At 37.6% G+C, this 22034-nt stretch overlaps 3 protein-coding genes and 1 non-coding gene across 7 annotated transcripts; 2 read left to right on the forward strand and 2 right to left on the reverse strand.

The window, feature by feature from the left end:
- The first annotated feature begins 409 nt into the window (after positions 1-409).
- Positions 410-8397, forward strand: LOC137737514 (uncharacterized). Of its 4 annotated transcripts, none has more exons than XR_011068827.1 (25): positions 410-844; positions 1235-1347; positions 1439-1565; positions 1650-1748; positions 1821-1889; positions 1989-2123; positions 2194-2262; positions 2735-2790; positions 2952-3111; positions 3416-3583; positions 3725-3809; positions 3994-4227; positions 4315-4409; positions 4542-4584; positions 4800-4957; positions 5433-5543; positions 5671-5739; positions 5865-6008; positions 6139-6213; positions 6299-6475; positions 6599-6739; positions 6879-7004; positions 7139-7252; positions 7498-7609; positions 7720-8397. XR_011068827.1 is itself a non-coding variant. In XM_068477022.1 (25 exons), exons 1-25 carry the CDS (start codon positions 728-730, stop codon positions 7783-7785), a joined length of 2868 nt encoding a protein of 955 aa, XP_068333123.1. In that variant the 5' UTR covers positions 411-727; the 3' UTR covers positions 7786-8397. The 4 variants fall into 4 exon arrangements, 3 of the variants coding, with proteins under 3 accessions (XP_068333123.1, XP_068333124.1, XP_068333126.1); XM_068477022.1 differs by having other exon boundaries at positions 411-844; positions 7493-7609; XM_068477023.1 differs by having other exon boundaries at positions 411-844; positions 3419-3583; positions 7493-7609.
- Positions 8398-8570: 173 nt separating this feature from the next.
- LOC137737516 (SEC12-like protein 2) lies at positions 8571-11724 on the forward strand. Its single transcript, XM_068477027.1, has 10 exons — positions 8571-8929; positions 9047-9141; positions 9347-9494; positions 9644-9735; positions 9826-9925; positions 10203-10269; positions 10367-10487; positions 10661-10777; positions 10850-10917; positions 11401-11724. The coding sequence occupies exons 1-10, from the start codon at positions 8636-8638 to the stop codon at positions 11505-11507; spliced, it is 1209 nt and encodes a 402-aa protein (XP_068333128.1). The 5' UTR covers positions 8571-8635; the 3' UTR covers positions 11508-11724.
- Positions 11725-12069: 345 nt separating this feature from the next.
- On the reverse strand, positions 12070-17297 carry LOC137737515 (probable sulfate transporter 3.3). The gene is made up of 12 exons (XM_068477026.1): positions 16837-17297; positions 16406-16454; positions 15962-16169; positions 15625-15796; positions 15363-15428; positions 14586-14699; positions 14373-14489; positions 14104-14230; positions 13408-13694; positions 12927-13197; positions 12548-12624; positions 12070-12461 (listed from the first exon to the last, which is right to left on the reverse strand). Exons 1-12 carry the CDS (start codon positions 17215-17217, stop codon positions 12264-12266), a joined length of 2067 nt encoding a protein of 688 aa, XP_068333127.1. The 5' UTR covers positions 17218-17297; the 3' UTR covers positions 12070-12263.
- Positions 17298-20114: 2817 nt separating this feature from the next.
- TRNAS-AGA (transfer RNA serine (anticodon AGA)) lies at positions 20115-20196 on the reverse strand. Its single transcript has one exon. It is a non-coding gene; the product is annotated as a tRNA-Ser (tRNA).
- Between the last annotated feature and the right edge of the window lie 1838 nt (positions 20197-22034).

Consider the following 22034-nt stretch of genomic DNA (forward strand, 5'->3'; position numbering starts at 1 on the left):
CTAGGGGGTGAGGTTGGATTCTTTTTAGTGTTGGTTATATATACTTTTGGCTCTCAAATCTCACAAAATCCACAACTTATTGAAATCCTCCAAAATCTTAATTTTTTTAATACACTTAGATTTGGATGAATTTTAAAATCCTTTTAAAATCTTTTAATCGACTACACCTAGATTTTAAAGGATTATAAAATCCTTTAATTGACTACACCTGGATTTGAATGGATTGTAAAATCCTTTAAAATCTTTTAATTGATTATACTAAAATTTTAAAGTCTTCTTAAATCCGAGTTTGGCTTAAATTTCCTCGTCCAAATATGCTTTTAAATAATATCTAACAAGTGGAATGGCTTCATTTGCTAAATCAGGGATGATTGATTGGGTTGGATAAAGATCGTTACAATGGCTTAAACCAAGAGTTAAAAAAGAGAGTTTGAATCTCGCTACCGACAACCTCGTTCCGGTTGGTAAATTTTGTTAAATTAAACGTTAAACTAACCAAAATTCCAACACAAAGAGATGAAACAGAAACAAGGCGGGACGAGGAAAAGAATAATAAAAGATTCTCTGTCTTTAATTGGAGCAAAAGTTTCCTCTCTAGCAAACAATCTGGGAACAAAAAAAAGAAAAGAAAAGATTAGGTGCAGAGCTCGAATTGGTTGGGGATTTGCGATTTCTCCAGCGAATCCTCCACTTCCAGGAGTTCATCTTCTTCGTCGAGACCCCAGAAATGGACGAGGACGTCGTACAGCGAGTCTTCCAAGAAGGAGGCCGCGACTACTTTCAGCAGCAACCCTCCACTTCCTCTTCCTCTTCCTCAATTCTCCAATCGCTTCCTCTCCATGTGGTATGGCAGTTCAGACTTTCACCTAGCACTTGGCTTCTTTGTGCTTTGATTCGCAGTTCAGCATTTTTCCTTTTTTTTTTTTTTGCTTGTAATTTTGAATTGTTGGAGTGATTTTTTGCTTTGAAATTTTGGGTTTTCATGGAATTGGGATTCGTGTTTTGGAGCCGTAATTTTTGTTTCTACTGGTTAGGTGAGATTTTGGGCTTGTTTGGGTTCTCATTTGCTGCTTGCGGGTTCAATTCTTTAGGTTGTAGGAAATGAGAATTCTAGGAACTGACCTAAATCTGGAAATCGGGTTAAGATGCCATTACATATATACATTACTTGAAACTATTCATTTCTGATATTATATGAGATGCCCTAATTACTGCTGTTGTTGAGATGGTGCAGTCTTTCGATCACGGATATTATTTGCTAGTAAAGTCTATCCAAGAACTTAGAGAGAAAAAAGAGGGCATTGTAACAGTTGGCATTGGTGGTCCAAGTGGTTCTGGTAAAACAAGGTTTGTATAGAGTTTTATGTAGGGAAAAAAGCATTCCTTCTCGTGTTTGTCGTGGTGTTAATTTTTATTTCCATCTTAATGTTTCCTGAAGCTTAGCAGAAAAGGTGGCATCTGTTATTGGTTGCACTGTTGTGTCAATGGAGAACTATCGTGATGGATTTGATGAAGGGAATGATTTGGGTTCAATAGATTTTGATATGCTGGTCAGAAATCTTGAGGTTTGCATCCACTTCTTTATGGCAATGTTCACATTACTTGATTATGTCTGTGAACTTAATAAGACAAGCGTACGCTGAAAACAGGATTTGACAAAGGGTGGGGATACATTGATTCCAGTATTTGACTATCAACAAAAGAAACGTGTTGGTTCAAAAACAATAAAGAGTGCTTCATCTGGCGTGGTAAGTTTGTTTGGCCCTCAACCTGTATGATTTTCCTTTATTGCTAGGTTCTTATCCTCCCCTTGTCTGCAGGTAATAGTTGATGGTACCTATGCTTTGCATGCAAAGCTTCGCTCTTTGCTAGATATTCGAGTTGCAGTGGTAAAATCTTCTTAATCCTATTTGGTTGGGTTGGGGCTTCTAGAATATCAGTTAACAGAAAATTGACATGACATTTAATATGTGTTTTTGGTATATCAGGTTGGTGGTGTTCATTTTAGCCTTCTGTCCAAAGTTCGATATGATATCGGAGATTCTTGTTCACTGGATTATCTTATTGACAGCATTTTCCCATTGTTCAGGAAGCACATTGAACCAGACCTTCATCATGCACAGGTTGGTCTTTGACTGATCTTACCTTTGAAATTTCACTGTTAATTCTCAATATATAGCATTTATTTTGCAGATTAGGATTAACAACAGCTTTGTCTCATCATTTAGGGAGGCAATCTACAAGCTGAAATGCCGGAGTGAGGTCTGTATGTGCCTTAAATAATTTATTTCAATGGATATTGGGCCATTTAAATTTCTCTTTTGGCTATATGATTGGGTGATCTGATTAAAGCCTGAAAAGACCCTCCTTTCAGTGTTTAACATTTTTTGTATTATCTTAACTCCTTGACGACATTAACTTGCTGAGAGAAAATGGCTTTTTTTACCGGCCCACTTTTTTATCTTTTTGTTTGAGAAATAAACTGGCCCAATATTTTTAAGATGAATGCATATAGTGGAATCAAGTGAGTTTTTACTATGATACAGCCTATCAAATCATTTTAACTGTACTGTGTATGCGTGTGGGCAATAGTGTTGTCAATTACAGTGTTGTTTTTCCTTTAGCTTTTAGTGGTGCTCCATCTTATTTCTGGAAACTTTAGTTTGAGATAGGGTGTTATTCATCACCCTCATGCATTCATCAATAGGACTTACATTTCACATTTTCGTTACAGGCAGCAGAGGGGCATTTTGCTTATCCCTTTCAAGGAGGTGAACCTCAAATAGATAAGTGAGTCTGGGACTCTAGTGGATGATTGTTATATATATATATATATATATCTTGTCTATTTCTTTTGATGTTATAGAACTAAAGAAAAATAAATTGTTTTTATTCTTAAATTTTTGAATTCTACTGCAACTGAAGCTTTTGTACAATTTATTTTCCTTCAGTTTTATTGAGATGTATCTTAGGCCTCCTTCGGCGAGTGAAGAAGCACGGATAAATGATTGGATCAAGGTGCGTCAATCGGGTATAAGATATTATCTGTCACTGGGGGATCAGAGGATTGTTGACAAAAATTTCATTATCAGGCCAAAAGCTGAGTTTGAGGTAAGAAGTGTTTTCATAGGTTTCGACTATAGTATAGACACTAGATAATACACAAAGCCACTGATCATCGGGATATACTTTAGGTTGGTTCCTCATCTATCTACATTCTGTTTTAGGGTTTATGGTTCTTATGCAAGCTTTCTGGTCAGTGACGAGCAAATAATAGGGTTGTTCTTTGGGGATTTTAGATGAGATGTCTGTTTATATGTGAAATTTTGTAAAGGCTGACTCCTTGCATAATAGTACTGTAAAATTTCTAGATGTTTAATAACTCTTATCTGTTTGCTCCTTTTAACATTGAAAGCAGGTTGGAAGGATGACCCTGGGCGGGTTACTGGCTTTGGGATATGTTGTGGTTGTGAGTTACAAACGAGCATCAAAATCAGTCGATAATGGCAATGTTTCCTTGTCACTTGAAACCATTGATACCCTTGGTGAGACCTTCATGGTGCTGAGGGGCACAAATAGAAAAGTATGAACTTTGTATTTTTACTATAGTCGTTATAGCATTTTTTTGGTTTTGAAATGTAGGAAATATAGATTCTGGAACCTGAGATATTGGCTTGTCATTTGTTAACAACTAAACGTTCATTTGTTTCTTACTCTTGTGCAGACGGTTGGAACTGAAGCATTGAAGATGGGTATCACTGAGCCTTGGATCACTAAATCATATCTAGAAATGATTCTTGAGAGCAAGGGTCGGAAGCTAGAAATAGCTCATCTTTTCATCGTTTTAATTCCAAGTTATTTTTGTATTTTTGGTCTTGAACCACACCTTTGGTGTTTAAACTAATTATTTCACTAAGACACGAGGGTTTGTATTGTTATTTATCTCTCTCTCTGCTGTGTATGTAACGTAGATCATGTTTGTTCATGATGCAGGTGTACCTCGCCTTAATACACCACCCCTTTTGCCAAATACATCTATGGCCAGTAATCAGGACAAAACAATTGTTGCACCAAGACCAATTCGCGTTCCTCCAAACCTTGTTACTCGGCTTGAGGATCTATCTCAGCCATGGACTAGATCTCCAACAAAATCTAAGATGGAACCTATATTAGCAACATGGCATTTCATCTCATCTGATCCTTCCCAAGCCGAAAGCTCAACCATAGGTAAGATACTTTGACTTAGAGATATAAATCTTTCTTGGATGTGTTACATCTCTTTGTGTTTCGACTTCTCTCATGAAGCAACCACAGATCCATCCTCTTTCAGGGATACCATGCAACTTGCTCCAATGCCTGACTCGTATGACTTGGATCGAGGATTGCTTCTTGCTGTGCAAGCAATACAGGTAAGGAGTGAAGTGAATAAGGAATTGTCTGAGAGATTTCCATGATGAAAACTCAAAAGTGTATAAAAAAGACTAAACTTAGTAGTATGTTTTTGTTGGATTGTACCTTCATACATTATTCGTCTTTTGCAGGCATTGTTGGAGAATAAAGGGTTTCCAGTTATAGTTGGAATTGGTAATACAGGCTTTATCTACTCTCACCGTCTCTCCTTTTTGTGTTTTTGCTTGTCACCGGTGTACCATTGTTCATGTTATGCTATTCCATTCTGTAAACAGAATAATACAGTCCTAATTCATTTCAAGAACTGTTATTTCTCAGAACCTTTTACCATTCCAACTTGATTGAGCTTGAAGTACGTCCTTATGTTGTCGCTGGTGTTGTCCTTCTAGGAGGTCCAAGTGGTTCTGGAAAAACTAGTTTGGCTCATAAATTGGCAAACATAGTAGGATGTGAAGTTGTTTCGCTTGAAAGCTATTATAAATCTGAACAAGTTAAGGATTTCAAGTATGATGACTTCAGCTCACTCGATATGTCTTTGCTTTCAAAAGTAAGGTTTGATGACTGGATATTTTTTTACTAGTTCTGTATTCTCTTTTTAGTACAACTCTGGGCCATATGGGAAGGCCAGTCAGATGATTGGTATAATTGTGCTAGACAATAAATTGTTACCTCATGAAGAAACAGAAAGCATGCCTTGTTTTATATTAGTTTCTTCCATATGCCCATTATGTTTATGTTTTTTGAGTTACCATGCAAAGTTCATCCCTTAGTAAGCCCTTAAGGTTGTTGAAGCCGTGACGGTCATATTTCCCTAATTTGTTTTTCCAGTTGCCAAATAACTGCCAATTTGATGGCTTATCCTTTTGAACTTTGCTGAATCACATCTTAACTTACAACTTATGATGACAACAATGAAAATATGATTTCATTGACTTCAAAATGCACAGCGCCAAATTTAGATATACTGTGTGCGCCTGGCTTTCTTGTTGCAGTACTTAGTAGTCTTACATTACCATTTGCAGAACATTGATGATATAAGGAATGGTCAAAGGACAAAAGTACCTGTATTTGATTTGGAAACTGGTGCTCGGAGTGGCTCTAAGGAACTTGAAGTTTCTGAAGACTGTGGAGTGGTCAGTTATCATACAGGCTTGACAGTACTCCCAGAATTTTGGCTTGTTCCATTGGGATAATATTTTATTGTTCTGTGTTTTCTTTTAAACAAATCTATTAGTTTATACTTTGTATTTTCTTTAACAGATTATTTTTGAAGGAGTTTATGCTTTGCATCCAGATATCCGAAAATCACTTGACTTTTGGATTGCTGTTGTAAGTATAACCCCCACTGTACCGTTAGAACTTTGATATCTATGTATTCATTGGGTTTCTAAGTCAGTTTGAGCTGTTTATGAGAAAGACTGACCAGGAACTATCCATTGTTGTTTTTTGGTTAGGTTGGAGGTGTTCATTCACACCTCATTTCTAGAGTTCAAAGGGATAAAAGTAGAGTGGGGTGTTTTATGTCCCAGAATGAGATCATGATGACGGTGTTTCCAATGTTCCAGCAGTTCATTGAACCCCATCTTGTTCGTGCACACGTTAGGACTTTAACCTTATTAGAAAAGTAGTTCAATTGTCACCATGTGAAAGAACTTCTTTTACTGCTGATATTTGGTTGCAACTTTCGAGGGCTAAATCTGGTGTTTGTTTCTCCTTATCTTAATGCAGCTCAAAATTCGTAATGACTTTGATCCAGTGCTTTCCCCTGAGAGCTCATTGTTTGTATTGAAGAGTAACAAGCAAGTACGGGAATCATCTTGCTTCTGTCTTGATCCATAAAATTTGTTTTGCACCTAACATACTCTTAACTTTTTCCATTTACTTACAGGTGGCATACCAAGATATTTTAAAGATACTGGATCCTTCAAAGTTCTGCAGCTCCGTGCAGAATTTCATTGATATGTACTTAAAGCTTCCTGGACTTCCCACTAATGGGCAGTTAACAGAGGGTGACTGCATTAGGGTCAGAATATGTGAGGGCAGATTTGCATTGCTGATACGGGAGGTTTGTAATGTGTCCTATATATAGTTTGCTCTTTTTGTTAATAAATAAAGTGTTTTTTCTTTCCACCTACGGTATACACTTAATTCTTCTATTTTTCTTTTTCCCGAATTTGGTTTGGTTTAGCCTATAAGAGAAGGAAACTTCATCATCCAACCTAAAGTGGATTTTGATATTAGCATTAGCACAGTTGCGGGGCTTCTTAACCTTGGGTATCAAGCCGTAGCTTATATTGAAGCATCTGCATCTATCTACCAAGATGGAAAGGTCAGATCATATTCTATGAGATTTATCCTGTTTTTTTTTTTTTACATGTATACTTTCTGGATAGTACTTTGTTTGTGGTTGTAACATGTATATTTTTAGTTGGTGTTTAATTTAGAATTGGTTCTGATTGCCCCTTTAGATTTTGGTTGAGGTCGATCATCTACAAGATGCCCCAAACCCTTACTTGCAAATCAAGGGGGTTGATAAAGATGCTGTAGCAGCTGCAGCGTCAATGCTTAAACTGGATGATTCATATACTACGAAGGTTTTTGCCTTTATTTACACTGCAAAGTTTCTGTTCTTGCATGGTTTCGAATTCAGAATTCTGGATGAAACTTTTCTCCTTTTTCAGATTTGGTTAAATTTCATCTGACTTGGTAGTTGGCTTGTTTGTTGTAGAGCTATCTTCAAATAGTTCTGGAAAGATTGCCAGCATTGGGAAGAGGCTCAGGTGGAATTCACACTCAGCAAGCCGCAAGGTTGCAGGAACTTGTGGAATTTATTCAATCTCAGGTATTTTGCTATCTAGTTAATGGATGGCATCCCATTTAATTTTGGAATTTAGTTGAGAAAACTGTCACAACAAATACGGTTGATGTAACAACTGATGTCAAATGGTAGAAAAAAACCCGCATGAATTGTGCTGACTTTTATGGACTTGGCAGGCATTGCGAATGAGAAATTATGGCATAAGCCAACGAGAGAAACTCAATTCTTATAATTTTGCATTTCTAATGTTGGTGTAATGAACAGGGCAGCAGTTCAACTTCTGAATCCTCACCAATCAGGGAAGTTTCTCCGGTTGAAGGAGTTATCGAAGACATGCAGTCAAGGATTAGAAGACTTGAGCGGTGGCATACAATCAATACGGTGCTTCCAATACCTTATTCCACACAAAGTTCAGCTGGAACTACTATTTGTCCATCTGTTGGATAAAGAGGTGTTACTTGTGCTCATCCTTTCGTGTGCTTCTGTGACAGGTACTGTGGACATTTTTAATGTCTGCGCTCGTTGGTTACTCACTCTACGAAAGGAAGCGTCAATGATGTCGTTTTGTTTTCTGTTTTGCGTTGCAAGAAAGGGATTTTCGTGTCGCACTGATCATATCATCTTTACTGCGGCTGCCACAGAGAGCCCCTCCATCTCCTTTTGTGGGTTCAAATCAATTGCCGAATACCCGAGTCTGAACAGTAACTTCCTAACTACGGTTTCAGTTTATCTGGTTTTCGGAACCAGGATCGATTTAAGTCGCAATGAATCAATGTATTAAGTGATCCTTTCTCCGGGAATACTCTGATGAAGATGAAAATTACAGGCGGAGAATACACATCCATATTTTTTGTGGCTAAATTTGTGTCCAGATTATTGATGGGCGGCCCCATTTACTCTGGCAGACGGACTTGTTCTGATTGCAAAGAAAGAGCCTTCGCGCTTTGTCTTGAACCCACAGCCAAATTTGACTACCGAATGTGAAACTAATTAGTGAAGATTGGAGGAGGACGTCCTGAGTTGAAATCTCATAAACGATGGTCGAGTTAATATCAACTCGTTGATGTATATATTGGTTATAACGGATGTGCATTTCTGAGTATAACATTGTCATTTCAAAATGAAAGTTGTAACGATAGTTCTTCATTTATATACGTAACAATTTTACACATATGCAGAAGTAAATTATCAAAATATTTGTTCATATCTCAAAATGTAGGACGTAAGAATGCTATTTTTGAAAAAGGATATCCTAATTTAAGTTCTGGATTAATTTATTTTTTTCATCAAATCTAAATAATTTTTTGTTGGGAAAATATAAATTTAAAAAAGGGAGCTTATTTATATATTATTCAGTTTGACCGTCTTTTCTCAGACAAAGATCTGATCCGAAGATCCCAAGTGCCAATGGACACTCCCAATAACTACCAGAAGTACGGCGTCCCTTTCTACGCCGCCGCTTGGCTTCCGGGCCTCGGCAAATCTAAACGACCGGACCAGGAAGACGACGCCGGCGACGACAAAAAGGAAACCGAGACTCAGACGCAGAAGACAGAGACCCAGACTGAACTAGCCCAATTCGATTCCAGCCAAAACCACGTCGTTTTCTCCGGCGGAGGCGGGGAGGGCCGCAGCGGCGTCCCAAACGCCATCCTTATTGCCCAATTCGATCCCGCCTCCATTTCTCTTTCCAATCAGCCGGTAATACTTCAATCCCCAATCCCACCGTACCAGTTTTTGCATATATGTGGTGTGGTGTGGTGTTGCATAGATTTGCCTGGCTGCGTGTAATTGGGTGTTTGGTGTTTGATTTTTCAGGTGGCTAAGCTCAACACTGGCTCTGCTTTGCCGTATAGAATGGCGGTTCACCCCGCCGGTAGCGGCCTTGTTTGCTCTTTCCCCGATAGTTGCAGGTCTTTTTTGTTCAACTTTCCCATCTATCTGTCATACTGAAAGCACAAGATTCAATCTTTTACTGATTTGATTTATCTTTATTTACCAATTCATTTGGCTTGAAACAAGTGAAACCCAACTCAGATTTACTATTTTTTCTATGATTATATCTTCAGGTTCTTGAGCTGTAGGATGCTATAAGAGCATATATATTTTCTTGTGCAGATGGTTTGAATTGGAGGAAGAAAGGGATGAAGTGCCTAAACTGGCATTGAGGCAGTCTGGGAGAGTGCTGGAGCAATTGCAAGATGTTGGACAACAGTTAGCTTTGGCGTTTGACAGAGACGGTTCCATGCTTGCTGCTGGAGGCGAGGTATGGACCATCCTTCACCTTTTATTTTTTGGATTCAATTGCATTTGTCGAAATTTATTAGTATCTTACAGTTTTATTTTCTGGATTGTTTTTAGACGTGACATTGGATAGCATACCGTATGATAATGCTCTCCTTTGGTGCAGCACAGGATGGCAAGTTAAGGGTTTTCAAGTGGCCTAGCATGGAAATTATTCTCGATGAAGCTAAAGCTCATACTACAATGAAGCAATTAGATTTCAGGTCGGCAGTATTGGCAACGTTGAAAAACTTACTTTGTGTGTCTTTTATTTTTAAAGTCGTTGCTGATGATCTGGCTTGGTTATCTTGCAGCCCTGATGGGAAATTTCTCGTCTCCTTAGGAGATAGAGGCCCTGGTAGGGTGTGGGATGTAACTTCATCTACTGTTGTAGCTTCTCTACCAGCGGAAAAGGTTAGCAATATCTGAAATTCTTTCCTAAATAAAAATATTTGATTTCCAACTTTATGTGGATGGAAATTATCTTCGACTTTGTAGATTGACTTGGGTGCTTGTATTGTATTTAGTTGTATGCTTATTGAACACCGACTGAAAAATACATCGAGCCTCTGACACCTATATCTCTGCATTGTTGCGAATCATTAACCTACATGTCTGTTGTTACCACTTGGTCGTTAAATATGAATTAGAGGTTCCTCATTAATATAACCAATGAGTATAATAAATGCAGGATGAGGTTTTTTGCGGATGCAGATTTTCTGTAATTGATGATGGGAGTCATATTTTATATGTTGCAGGTAGATAAAAAATAATTCATCTGTTTTCTCGATAACTGCCATCGCTCTACCTTTGCATGAGTTAATTATTTTTATCTGTACCTATTGTATAATATAGATAAATCGGGAAGCATTGTAACATGGAACACGACCACTTGGAAGAGGATTGGATCAAAGATCATTAGTAGAGACATTATTTCCGCCTTTGATGTTTCAGCTGATGGAAAACTCCTTGGATGGTAATATTTATATTAGAAGCTTACCGTTAACATTTTTGGAGATGCTTTTCATATAGTGCAATGTGTCAAATGAGACTGCATGTCATGTTGTTTGAGATCATCAGTTTAACAGTACTTGCATTGATTTTCTGGTTAAAGGAGAAAATTAACACATTTGATCGATGAAAATGCAGTGGGACAGCTGGTGGAGATCTTGTGATGGTAAATCCAACCAGAATGCGGATTCATAAAGTGGTTAAGAAAGCACACATGGGCTTGGTAACTGCATTGAGTTTCTCTCATGATTCAAGGTAAAGAACGTCTCAACTTTATGTTTCTTCTACCCCTTGAACTGTTAGTAAAGTGTGTGGTTTTAAATACAGAGCTTTGGCTTCGGCATCCATGGATTCAAGTGCAAGGGTGTCCACACTTGAGGAGGAGAAGAAAAATGGTAAGTGCCTACCATGATTTTTAGTTGGATGATTCAATCACGTGTCGTCACTTTTCTTCGAAATTGTGGAATTGCTATTTACAACCTGGTAGAATCATCATGGTAGAAGAAAACCTAACCAATATTTGGAGCCCGTTCCGGTTGTTCATGGCTCTGGTGGTATAAGCAACTAAATTCCAACTCACTTTATCCTTTTTGCTATCTAGGAACTTAGAAATTAAAACACCAACTCGGTATGAATAAATGCAAAGTTGAAACAATAACTAATTCTGATTTCAACCATACAACATTAGGACGGTAACAGGATGATTAGGATCACCAGTGCTGAACTTTCTGAATTGTGAAATTTTGAGTCCGTTATTTCTACCCGAAAATGCCTAAACTTCTTTTGTTTGTATGGCGGGACGAGTATCAAGTCCCTTAACGTCGTTACATGTTGAGTTCATTGAGAATGAGACATATTTCTCTTTGGTTTGGTTGCAGGAGGAGTGTTGAGCTTATGGGTCATCATACTCATCATCCTGGTCGCCATTGCTGCATATTTCCAGAAGAATCCTGACAAGTTGCCTTCGGCATTGAAAGGATTTTAAGTTCGCAGAAAACAGCTTCATGGTTGTGATAAATATGAGGAAAACTAATGAAAATGGTTTGAAAACTTTAAGTTTTAATGATAAAGATAAAATAAAGGATAAAGTGAATAGTACTAGGATTGATTTTTTAGTGTAAAAATGTGGTTTTTTGTTAAGTTGAACATTACGGGAGCTTTTCGTTCAAGTTTTCATAAATATGATAGAGAATTTTGTCTTTGCGGGCTTCTTGTTATGGGATAAAAAATTGGATAAATGGGACATTGATGAGTTGGGCTTGGCCCATTGAAGCCCAACTCTACCTTTATGATATAGTTAATGCATATCTCACACTAATCTTGTATGAGAGAGGTCTTAGGTTTGAATCTTAAAAATTTCAAATCCGCAATCAATTTATCCCTCTGCCATCTTAGTGTAATATATTATTCATGTAAAATGAAATAAAATAAAGGTGCATGCATGAGTTATGGAGGAAACTAGAACGAAAATTTTAAGGAAGTGACAGTAACACACGTTTTGTTAGCAATGACCAAGATTAAACAAGGGTATATACGAGGCTGAAAAAGACCAAATTAGAAAACTATTTATAATGAACGAAAACGACCCACAAAAACTACATGGTGGTACAGACTTACAACCTAACTTGACAATATTATTGGTCACCAACTAGGAACTTGATACCAAAGACAGCCAACAGCCAAAACTTGGAACGTGCGATGCTGCTTAACTCGGGAGTAATTAGGTTTAGTTAATGATTAATTAGGGAACACCATTGGCAACCGTCTGCATTTCTTCATCGTACGTGTTTGAATTTGACGATGCATGATTGTTCTTCATTCCCATCGACAGCGACGCCACTGCCTCTCCGACCGACAGGTAAAGCATGAACTCTTCGCCTCCATTGTTCACCTTCTGCAATTTGTCCATCACCTCCGCCAGTGGATTTACCAGCACCAGCTGCAATTATTTCATTATTTACTGTCCATTTCACCTAACATCCAAATCAAGAACAACATATGTAGACATCAAATCTACCAACTTACCTTAATTCCCTTCTTTCGGATTGATTTCCTTATATCTGCGAAAAGTGTGATCCCAGTTGTGTCTATTGTGCTCACAGCTGAAAATAAAGGACACAAAGGAGCCTGAGATACCCAATTGGCGGGAAGAACTTTCATGCAACATAAATGTTACTGTGTCCATATTTCAAGTTAGTCACGCATTGTTATGCAAGAAAGTTAAAATGCATGAGAGTACATGATTGGTTTGAAATGCAATGACATCCCCAACCATGCACTACCATGTTGGAAAGTTAAAACACACTAGAGTGCGTGATTAGTTTAGAATGCCGTGACATCCCCACGCATGTAAGTTTCTATTTGGAAGAGGAGAGAATTGATGCTCAAGATTAACAAGCTTTACCTGACATGTCTATAACAACAAATCTAATGTTTGAAACCTTGTTCCCATCATCTTCTTCTTCTATCCATCTCGAAATCCTTTCATTGAGATAAGTGGTGTTGGCAAAGTTGATTGAAGCTTCGATGAGTATGATTAGGAAACCAGGCACACTCGCTGCTGATTCCTTGTACTGGTGCAGGTCTCTAAATACGTCCGTCCCGGGTATGTTTCCCAACACCACCGTCCTCGGCCTTGTCACTTGCAGCAAAACCTTGAAAACTGATATCCCAACCTGTTCATATCGTCAAATTAATCTATATTTAGGGTTTCATCGGAAAATATACACAAACAAAATTTGCTACAAACTTATTCGGAAGAACACTAAACAAACAATAACTGCGCACGAAACTATGGTTTACATGCGGCTTACAGTCTCCTTAGTGTCTTCTCTAATAACCGGTTCTTAATAAAATAATATACGGTTCACTGTTTGTTTAAATACCGCGATGGCGAGGCCATGTTGGACAGAGATAAAGATGACTCCCAAGAAAGCACAGATCAAGACAAGGAAGTCATATTTGTCGATCTTCCAAATGTGGTAAGCAGCTGGGACATCAATGAGGCCGACCACGGCGGTGACTATAATTGCACCCAGAATTACATTGGGTGTGTAGTGGAAAAGAGGCATCAGAAACAGCAGTGTCACCATGACTGTCACCGACATTACTATGTTGGACAACGCTGTCTTTGCTCCAGCATTGTGATTCACAGCTGATCTTGAGAATGATCCTGAAATGAAACCCATCACCAAAATCAAAACTTTGTTATCAGATTCTAGGCTTTTCCACTATGGACCGGAGCGTGGCATGCGTCGGGATTCTTGGTCGTTGGATCTGTAGCCATTGAATCCTTGGCCACACATCCAGCATTTCATTCACCTGATCCATGTTATGAGCCGCTCTATTTTACAATTTTTGCAAATGGCAGATGATTGCTATTCACACTCTCTCGAAAGCCTCACTTATAATTTTTGCCTTACAACTCGCGTTGCAGTTTGGACACGGTATATGTTGACACGATGAAGATAAAATTTTACGAGTATCAGCAAGTCCATGTAAACTTGTTCTCGAGAGAGTCTGAATAGTGTTCTTTGTTCGATATTATTAATTTATGTGATCTGTAATCAATGAGTGTGAACCTGTTGTAATATAGCACGAAGTGGTGGAGCCAACAACGTTCATGATCCCAATTGCTATCATCTCCTTGTTTCCATCCACTCTGTATTCTCTTATATTAGCAAAAGTCCTTCCTACTGCAATACCTTCCTATAAATTTGATGCAAAATCAACCAATCAGTCAAACCAATCACGTATTGATACGGTAAAAAATATATCGATAACATGTCGATATTTTTCATCATCACTAATAATATTGACACAGTATCGATAACTGCAGAATTCAACTTACAGTGAGGGCAATAATGCCGGTGACAATCCCGGTCTTGATTGCAAGTGCAAGGTGGGATCCATGAAAAACCAGCATGTTCCATGATGGTGGGTTCAGTCCTTTCTGTAATTCTCCAATCTGCCAATAAAGAAAACCCCAAGAAAATCATCATCTCAGAATATGGTGTGGGTCCGGATACGGATGGTGGAGTGTTGGTCCCAGCAAACAACTTACCACACTGATGCCGTGGCGATCGGCCTTGAATGCAAAGACAATCACAGTGGAGAGGATCACAGACACCAGGGGGGCTCCAGCTGAGACCCAGAACAACTTTGGCTTCTTTAAGCTCTGCGTTCCATGGCACACAGCCCGATGTAAGGTTAGTTAACAACAACAGAGTCTTATTTAGGTCGAACGTATGAACCCTAAAAGCCATTACGCTTGGTTATCCTACTAAATTAATCAAATTTGTCAATTCTTCCTCCTCCTCAAGATGGACTTACATGTAAAGAAAACATTGACACCGTAATATCCGAATGAATTATTTGTTTGCAAATTACAGAGGTATGTGGCCATTTTGCCAACTGAAATTATAGTGGAGTGGTAAAATAACGCACCCCAATCCAATATGATCATGAAACACATTTGAAAATTGCATCATTGACTTCGAAGTTTGATCTGTTGGCTTCAACGTTGATGTTTTAGTCGTTAGATTTGATTTCCACAATCGTTAGATTTTTTATTTTTAATCTCAACCATTCGTTTTTCGTGTCATCAATACTACGTATCATCGAAGAAAAATTGTTGTTATAATAGTCATGAATGAAGTTATTAAACAGAGTTAGCATGCATGTTGAGAACATGTCACCGTGGCGATACGCAAGTAAATAATTTATTGTATGCCGGATTTAAAATTTCAAACATGACAATGTTCGATTAAATTATGATACTGCCAGCGAAAAATCTAAGGCGAAGATAAGTTTTAAGACAACAGTGGAAAGGAAAACATACAACGTGTCTTGCGATTAGGAGCAACACAAGGAAGCAAACGCCCATTAATATGGTTTGCCATGACCACTGCACAGAAAAAGCACCCAAATTAGGGCAACAAGATATGATTAATATACCGAAAGGAACATTATCTTCGATTTTGAATAATATCTTAGTTGATAGTTATCTACTAAATGATAGCTGAGAAAAGCTAAACACTGTATTAACAGAGTAATCACTGTTCAAACTGTTTTATTAATTTGCTGTGTGTTTAATTAATTACCTCTTTTCGTTCATGAAAAACGGAGCTCAAAACAGGGACGATTGCCATTTTCTTGGTGAAATGTTCGATTCCAAGGAGGCTCTTAAGCTGTTGCAGAGAGACTATCACAGCAGCTCCGGCCATGAAACCAAGAAGAGTTGCCTTCGAAATAAAATCGATTATAAATCCAAGCCTGCACACATCAATCTTAAATCATTTCGGGTCTTAAAAACAAAAAAGCAAAATTATAGCAGCTCAGTTGGTTAAGATCATTCAACTTCTGACGCTAAATTTTCGGGTTTTTTATTCCCCCTCCTCAATATCGCTTGTATCGAAAATTAGGTGGGGGACCAATTACCTTAATAAACCTAGGGAAGCTTGGAGGATGCCACTTAAGAAGGTTGAGGTGAAGGCAAGTTGGAGGTACAAGCTTGGATCTTTGGATGGAGATACTTCTTGCATGAGCATTGATCCCATGATTAGAGAAGCAATGGAAACAGGTCCTACTGCAAGATCCTTTGAGCTTCCAAGCACAGCGTACAGCAAAGGAGGAACGAAGCTTGAATCTACAAATTCCATTACAATAATTACAAATGCAACGCACAACAACAAAAACAAAGCCTTATTCCACTAAGCGAGGTTGGCTGTATGAATTATAGAATGTCACAACGCTCGAATTTGCGCCCAAGTCATTTAGTTAACAAATGCAACAGAAAAAAAAATTGAGAAAAGGGATAAAAAAATTTTCAATTTATACATATGAGTACGTAAAGAAATACCACCAAAAAAAAAAATTACTCACAGAGACCCACAATTGGAGGTAGATTCGCAAGCTTAGCATAACTGATTCCCTGAAAAAATAAATAAATAAACAGAGCTTTATTAAGAGCAGAGCACATGTAGACAAGGCAATTTTCTGTCTCTCTCAATTACTAATGTACGGGAAGGGTGATTCAAACTTGGACATAGCGATGATCTATGCACTGTCTTTGCTCATTGTTTTGGCCAATCACCCTAAGACACTGACCTGATCGACTAAGCTAACACTGTGACGTGACCAACTGATTTAAGACATTGATCTTGTCAACTGACTTAGGACACTCTATAGGCTAATGGGCCTAAGACATTGTGCCTGAATTAGCCTAACACTGTGTCCTCGTCAACTGGCGTAACACACGTTTGCTGAAATCAAAAGTAAAAGTAAAGATAAAATTTTAATAAATATTGAACTACCTGAGGAATGGCTAAACTGGCAATGGTGACACCAGAAATGATGTCTGATTTGAGGAGCTTGAAGCTGTAATTAGGGCCCCACTCAAGGATTGGAAAGACATACTGCGCTCCAAGAATCCATTTTTTCTTTGGTGGCTGACCTTTGAATTGGTAGAGAGGGTCATCTGGAAAGAAGGTTTCTTTGAGCCTGGCCAGCAGCTTCCGAAAAGTGCTTCTGTAAGGCGGTGGAACCACCTTGTGCACCTCCATCCCCATTGGGATTTCCATGCGGTGCTGCTGCTGCTGCATGTCCATGGTGGGCTGCTGCTGCTGCTGCTTCTCGATATTTATCCTTGTGGGAGAGCAGCAGTCCTTTATTTTATCATGTGAAACTTCTCCCATCAATCAACTTTCTCCAAAGAACCACTATCAAACAAATTACTACTACTAGCCCCCACAACTTTTGCTAACTACTGCTGATGATAAGACTAATTATGTTTAATTCTCTAATTAATCAGCTCACCTATCTCTATCTGATATCTCTCGATACCTGCACATATATGTACATTTAAGCTAAGCTAGGCTATTGGGTGGTCAAACAATACAATGAAAAATATATAGGGAGGAATCTGCAAAAAAAAGTAGAGGTATAAGGAGACGATAAAAGGACAGCTTATAAGTGGAAAATATTGCTGAAAAAGTACTGGACCTGATGATGGGAAAACAAATACCTCTCACCGCCCATTACCCATATATGTGTGTGTGTGTGTGTGTGTGTGCAGTAGTGATTTAATTTTGAGGGGAAAAAGATTGATGGACATTGGAGAAGGTTACATAGAGGAGTGTGCCATGCAATTTTACGGTTGGGTGGAGAAGACGATCAGCAGGTAATATTCGAGGGATATTCTCTGTGTTCTTGAATATCATCAGTTTGTAGAAATAATTACACGGTGGAAGAAGACGTGTAAAAAATGGTGCACACTTGGCCAAACTGTATGAATTTTATGTGGACGGTTGCAGCTGCTGGGCATGTTCAATACAAACGCACAAGTTACAAACTTTCAATCTCTCAGAAGGTGTAGAGGAGAAGAAGAGAGTCGGTGCTGCTGTGTGTATATAATATAAATATATAGATATACACACATTATATTATATCACTTTATCTGTAATTCGGTTTGGGTCGGTAGCTTGTTCTGGTCAGGATTTAGCAGCCTAGCACCATTCTCTAATTATTTGTCTTCGCATAAATTTTTTGACTCGTTTGATATTCTAACCTAATCCACGGAGAGTGATTCTAAACCCAACTGATTTTCTAACCTAACCTAAAAGGAGTGGGATTTCAAATCGAGTGCAAAGAAGAAAATGATCTAATCAATTTGATTAAACCCCAGTACATTATTTATCTTTAACTTAATTTATGGTAAATAAGTGCGATCAAGAACATGTTTAATTATGACGTGCCACAACATGTGATGCCATAAACTCTATATTCGTATCTTCTGCAACAAAAAAGTTCAAACTTTCTGTCAGATTTATTCCATCAATCACCTTTAATTTGATTTCTACTAACTTAAGACAAATATTTGTTTGAACTTTGGAATGTAAGAATATTTAGATAAACGAACAGTTTAACTATTTGTTTTGATAAGTAAACAGTTTAAATACAGCTACGAGATTTCCACTAAAAACATAGACCTGCAAGAGCCAACTTTGTGCTCGAAAGAAACCAAAGGAGATGAGGACAATACAATGTGACTTCTGGTCGGGGCTAGGGAAATGCATACTGTTTTATTTCAGATCTTCGTACGTAAAGTTACTTGTTTACGATATAACTCTTTCTTGCCAACCACCGTATGCGTATGAACAGACAAAAGCTCAAAGGTTTGAGAATTTTATTCACCCCTTCCAAAAGAAAAAATAAAAACAAAAATTTACTTGCCATTTTATAAAAATGTGCACGGATTTGCCAGTCGGAATATTTATGGAGATGAGCCAAAATATAATTACATAATAATATATGGGTTGAATCTACCTTACTGTAAATTCTAAATTAATTAAAACACGGGACAATTATCAAAAGAATAAACGTAGGGCTCTAGAAACACATACCAAAATTCATCCTCCTCCGGTTGGATGCAATTCACTTACGAATTCAAGTAATCTACAATCCACTTTAGAAGTTGTTGAATTTTCCATTAAAATTCGAGGTACTAATTCCAATTCAGGAATCATCCTCCATATCTTATTGATACAGAGGCAGAATAATTAGTATTCCTACTTTGGAACTAGATGCAGGGAAAACGTGTAGATAATCAAACCCTAGAGAAATTAAGGATCAAAACCTTGTTGCTTTTTTTACCAAAAAAAATACCTTGTTGCTTTCAAAGAATACCAGGAAATCTAGCAAACCCCAGAACCATAAGTCTAAAGTAATTGGAATATATGATGAGCAAAAAGGTAAGGTTTTCGAAATATCTCCAATCAAATAAATTTCTGAACCAAAAATAGGAAAATTCCAAAATTTAGGGTTGAAGCAATCTTCGGCTCAGATCCCCAGTTATAACTTATGTGTGGCTTGAAAAATGAACTAAACATTTACTGCATAATTTCTAATTAATCAACTTCAATTATTACAAGTTATGGGGTCGTGATATTTTTATGTAATCTTTCTTTTTGTTTCGAGTTTATATCCTGTTGTCAACAAAAGAAAAAAGGCAGCTTCACCTCCGAATACTAATTACATCTTTGCAAACTAGGGTTTAGTTGAAAGAGATAAGTGGGACTTTTCGAATATGTATGGGAGATTCAAGCGGCACTAAACCCAGAGAATGATGCTGGATTTTCTCTCAATTATTGAAACCCTACTACATTTCATCATGGCCAAAAATGGCAAGTCAATGTACGACATAAAGTGGGAGATGAATTATGAGCTTGCAAGTAGCTACTTAGCTTTTCATGGGCCTTCCCTCCATTGTTCTTGATCAGCACCAACCGCAAAGTTAGATTGTTCATTTTCTGTTACTTTGCATGTATTTGCAGTTAAGCTACTCTTAAACGACAAAGTTATATTCGACTTACATGAATAACGATGACATATAATAATATTTATACAAAAATTCGTTGTATAAAAAAAAGCAGAATATATCAACGATTCAATATAAATGGTCAAAACATGAGCGGAAGTATACATCCAAATCACCTCTTTTGGAACAAATAAAAATTAAAAGGGATGGAATAAAATCCTAAACATCTCGTTTTGAAGAACATTTAATTAAAAACAACAAGAAAGAAAATAAAAACGTGGACGGCAGGATTCGAACCTGCGCGGGCAGAGCCCACATGATTTCTAGTCATGCCCGATAACCACTCCGGCACGTCCACTTTCTGTTCGGATTTTTGGAATTTTTCTAATTTATTTGACTCACTTTCAAAGTGGGTTTCACCCTTTGCCAAAGGTAAAGCAGATTCCGGTATTTAAGGATTTCCACGTCATCACTCAAACCATTGACGCCTAAAATAAATGAAAAGGACCCGTTGGTGAACTCCACGTTTCTAGTGAGTCCCCGTCCTCCAATGATCATGCTTCAGTTTATCAAAACACACCATCTATGGTTCTCATATCATATTATTCAGTGCCTTTCGGTGGTCTTGTTCTAAGCAGCCCTCGATTAAGATTCTCAGCCAACCCTAGCAATATTAGCCATAAGAAACTCCACCAACTGATGGATACAGGGAATTTCAGATTAGATTTTGCTCTGTGTGTGTGTGTGTATTTATATATATATATATATATATATATATGTATATATGTAATTTTAGTCCATTGATACATTAATAACCTTAATTTATTAATTACATTTTGATTTTTTTTAATTATTTCTCTTTTTCTTCCTAATTTTAATGTATTAACTTTATTTCATTATAATTATAATTTTTTTCATTTGTCGTAATATATTTTGTTGTAAACATTTAGATAAACTAATTTTTGTTATACAATATATTTCGATGTACTTTGTTTTCTTCATTTAGGTACATTAAATTCATTATAATACATTTCGGTACATACATTACATACATTTCGATACAAACATTTAGGTACATTAATTCAATATAATACATTTCGGTACTAACATTATGGTGCATACAATTCAGTACACACATTTAGGTACATTAATTTAATATAATACATTTCGGTGCATATATTTTAATACATACATTTCGGTTCTAACATTTAAATACATTAGTTCAATATAATACATTTTGGTACTAACATTTAAGTACATTAATTGAGTCTTTCAAGTTTGAAGAATATTAAATAAATTTAATAAATTTAAAATAAAAAAAAAAACTATTTTTGGTCAAAAAATTGTCACATCCTGCCCCGGGCGGCACCACTTCCCGGGTCCGCTCCACCACCATAGCACGATATTGTCCGCTTTGGGCTTACCATTCCCTCACGGTTTTGTTTTTGGGAACTCACGAGCAACTTCCCAGTGGGTCACCCATCATGGGATTGCTCTAGCCCCCTTCTCGCTTAACTTCGGAGTTCCTACGGAACCCGAAGCCAGTGAGCTCCCAAAAGGCCTCGTGCTAGGTAGGGATGAGAATATACACTTAAGGATCACTCCCCTGGGCGATGTGGGATTTCACAATCCACCCCCCTTAAGGGCCCGACGTCCTCGTCGGCACACATGCGACCAGGGTTAGGCTCTAATACCAAACTGACACACCCCGACCGAGATCGGAGCGTGCTGGCCGTCACCTTCGTGTGACGGCCAGCACGCTGACGGCCAGCACGCTCCGATCTCGGTCGGGGTGTGTCAAAAATAAATTTAAATTTGTACATTAATAAATTTAAATATTTAATGGGAGACATTAAATAAAATGCACATTAATTTTTTTGAATTAATGACACATTAAGGAGCTATAATCAATATGTAATGTCTTAGTTGGATCACCATTCACCAAAGTCAAACTCAGAAACCATGAGCGATCACCAAAGATATTGGAAGACGTACAGTTGAAAGTTGATGATCTCACAAATCATTACGGTCGATGATGATTAGTTTGATTACGTATTTGTCGAAAAGACACGGTTAATTACTTTACATATTGCACGATGCATGTTAATCCGGATCCACGGTTCAACCCTAATAGGAAATTGTCACAGATCACAGATAAGAAAACCATGTAAACCCAAAATTCTTTAAACCTTTGAT

The sequence above is a fragment of the Pyrus communis genome, chromosome 6, assembly GCF_963583255.1.
Source record: "Pyrus communis chromosome 6, drPyrComm1.1, whole genome shotgun sequence".
Taxonomy (NCBI): domain Eukaryota; kingdom Viridiplantae; phylum Streptophyta; class Magnoliopsida; order Rosales; family Rosaceae; genus Pyrus; species Pyrus communis.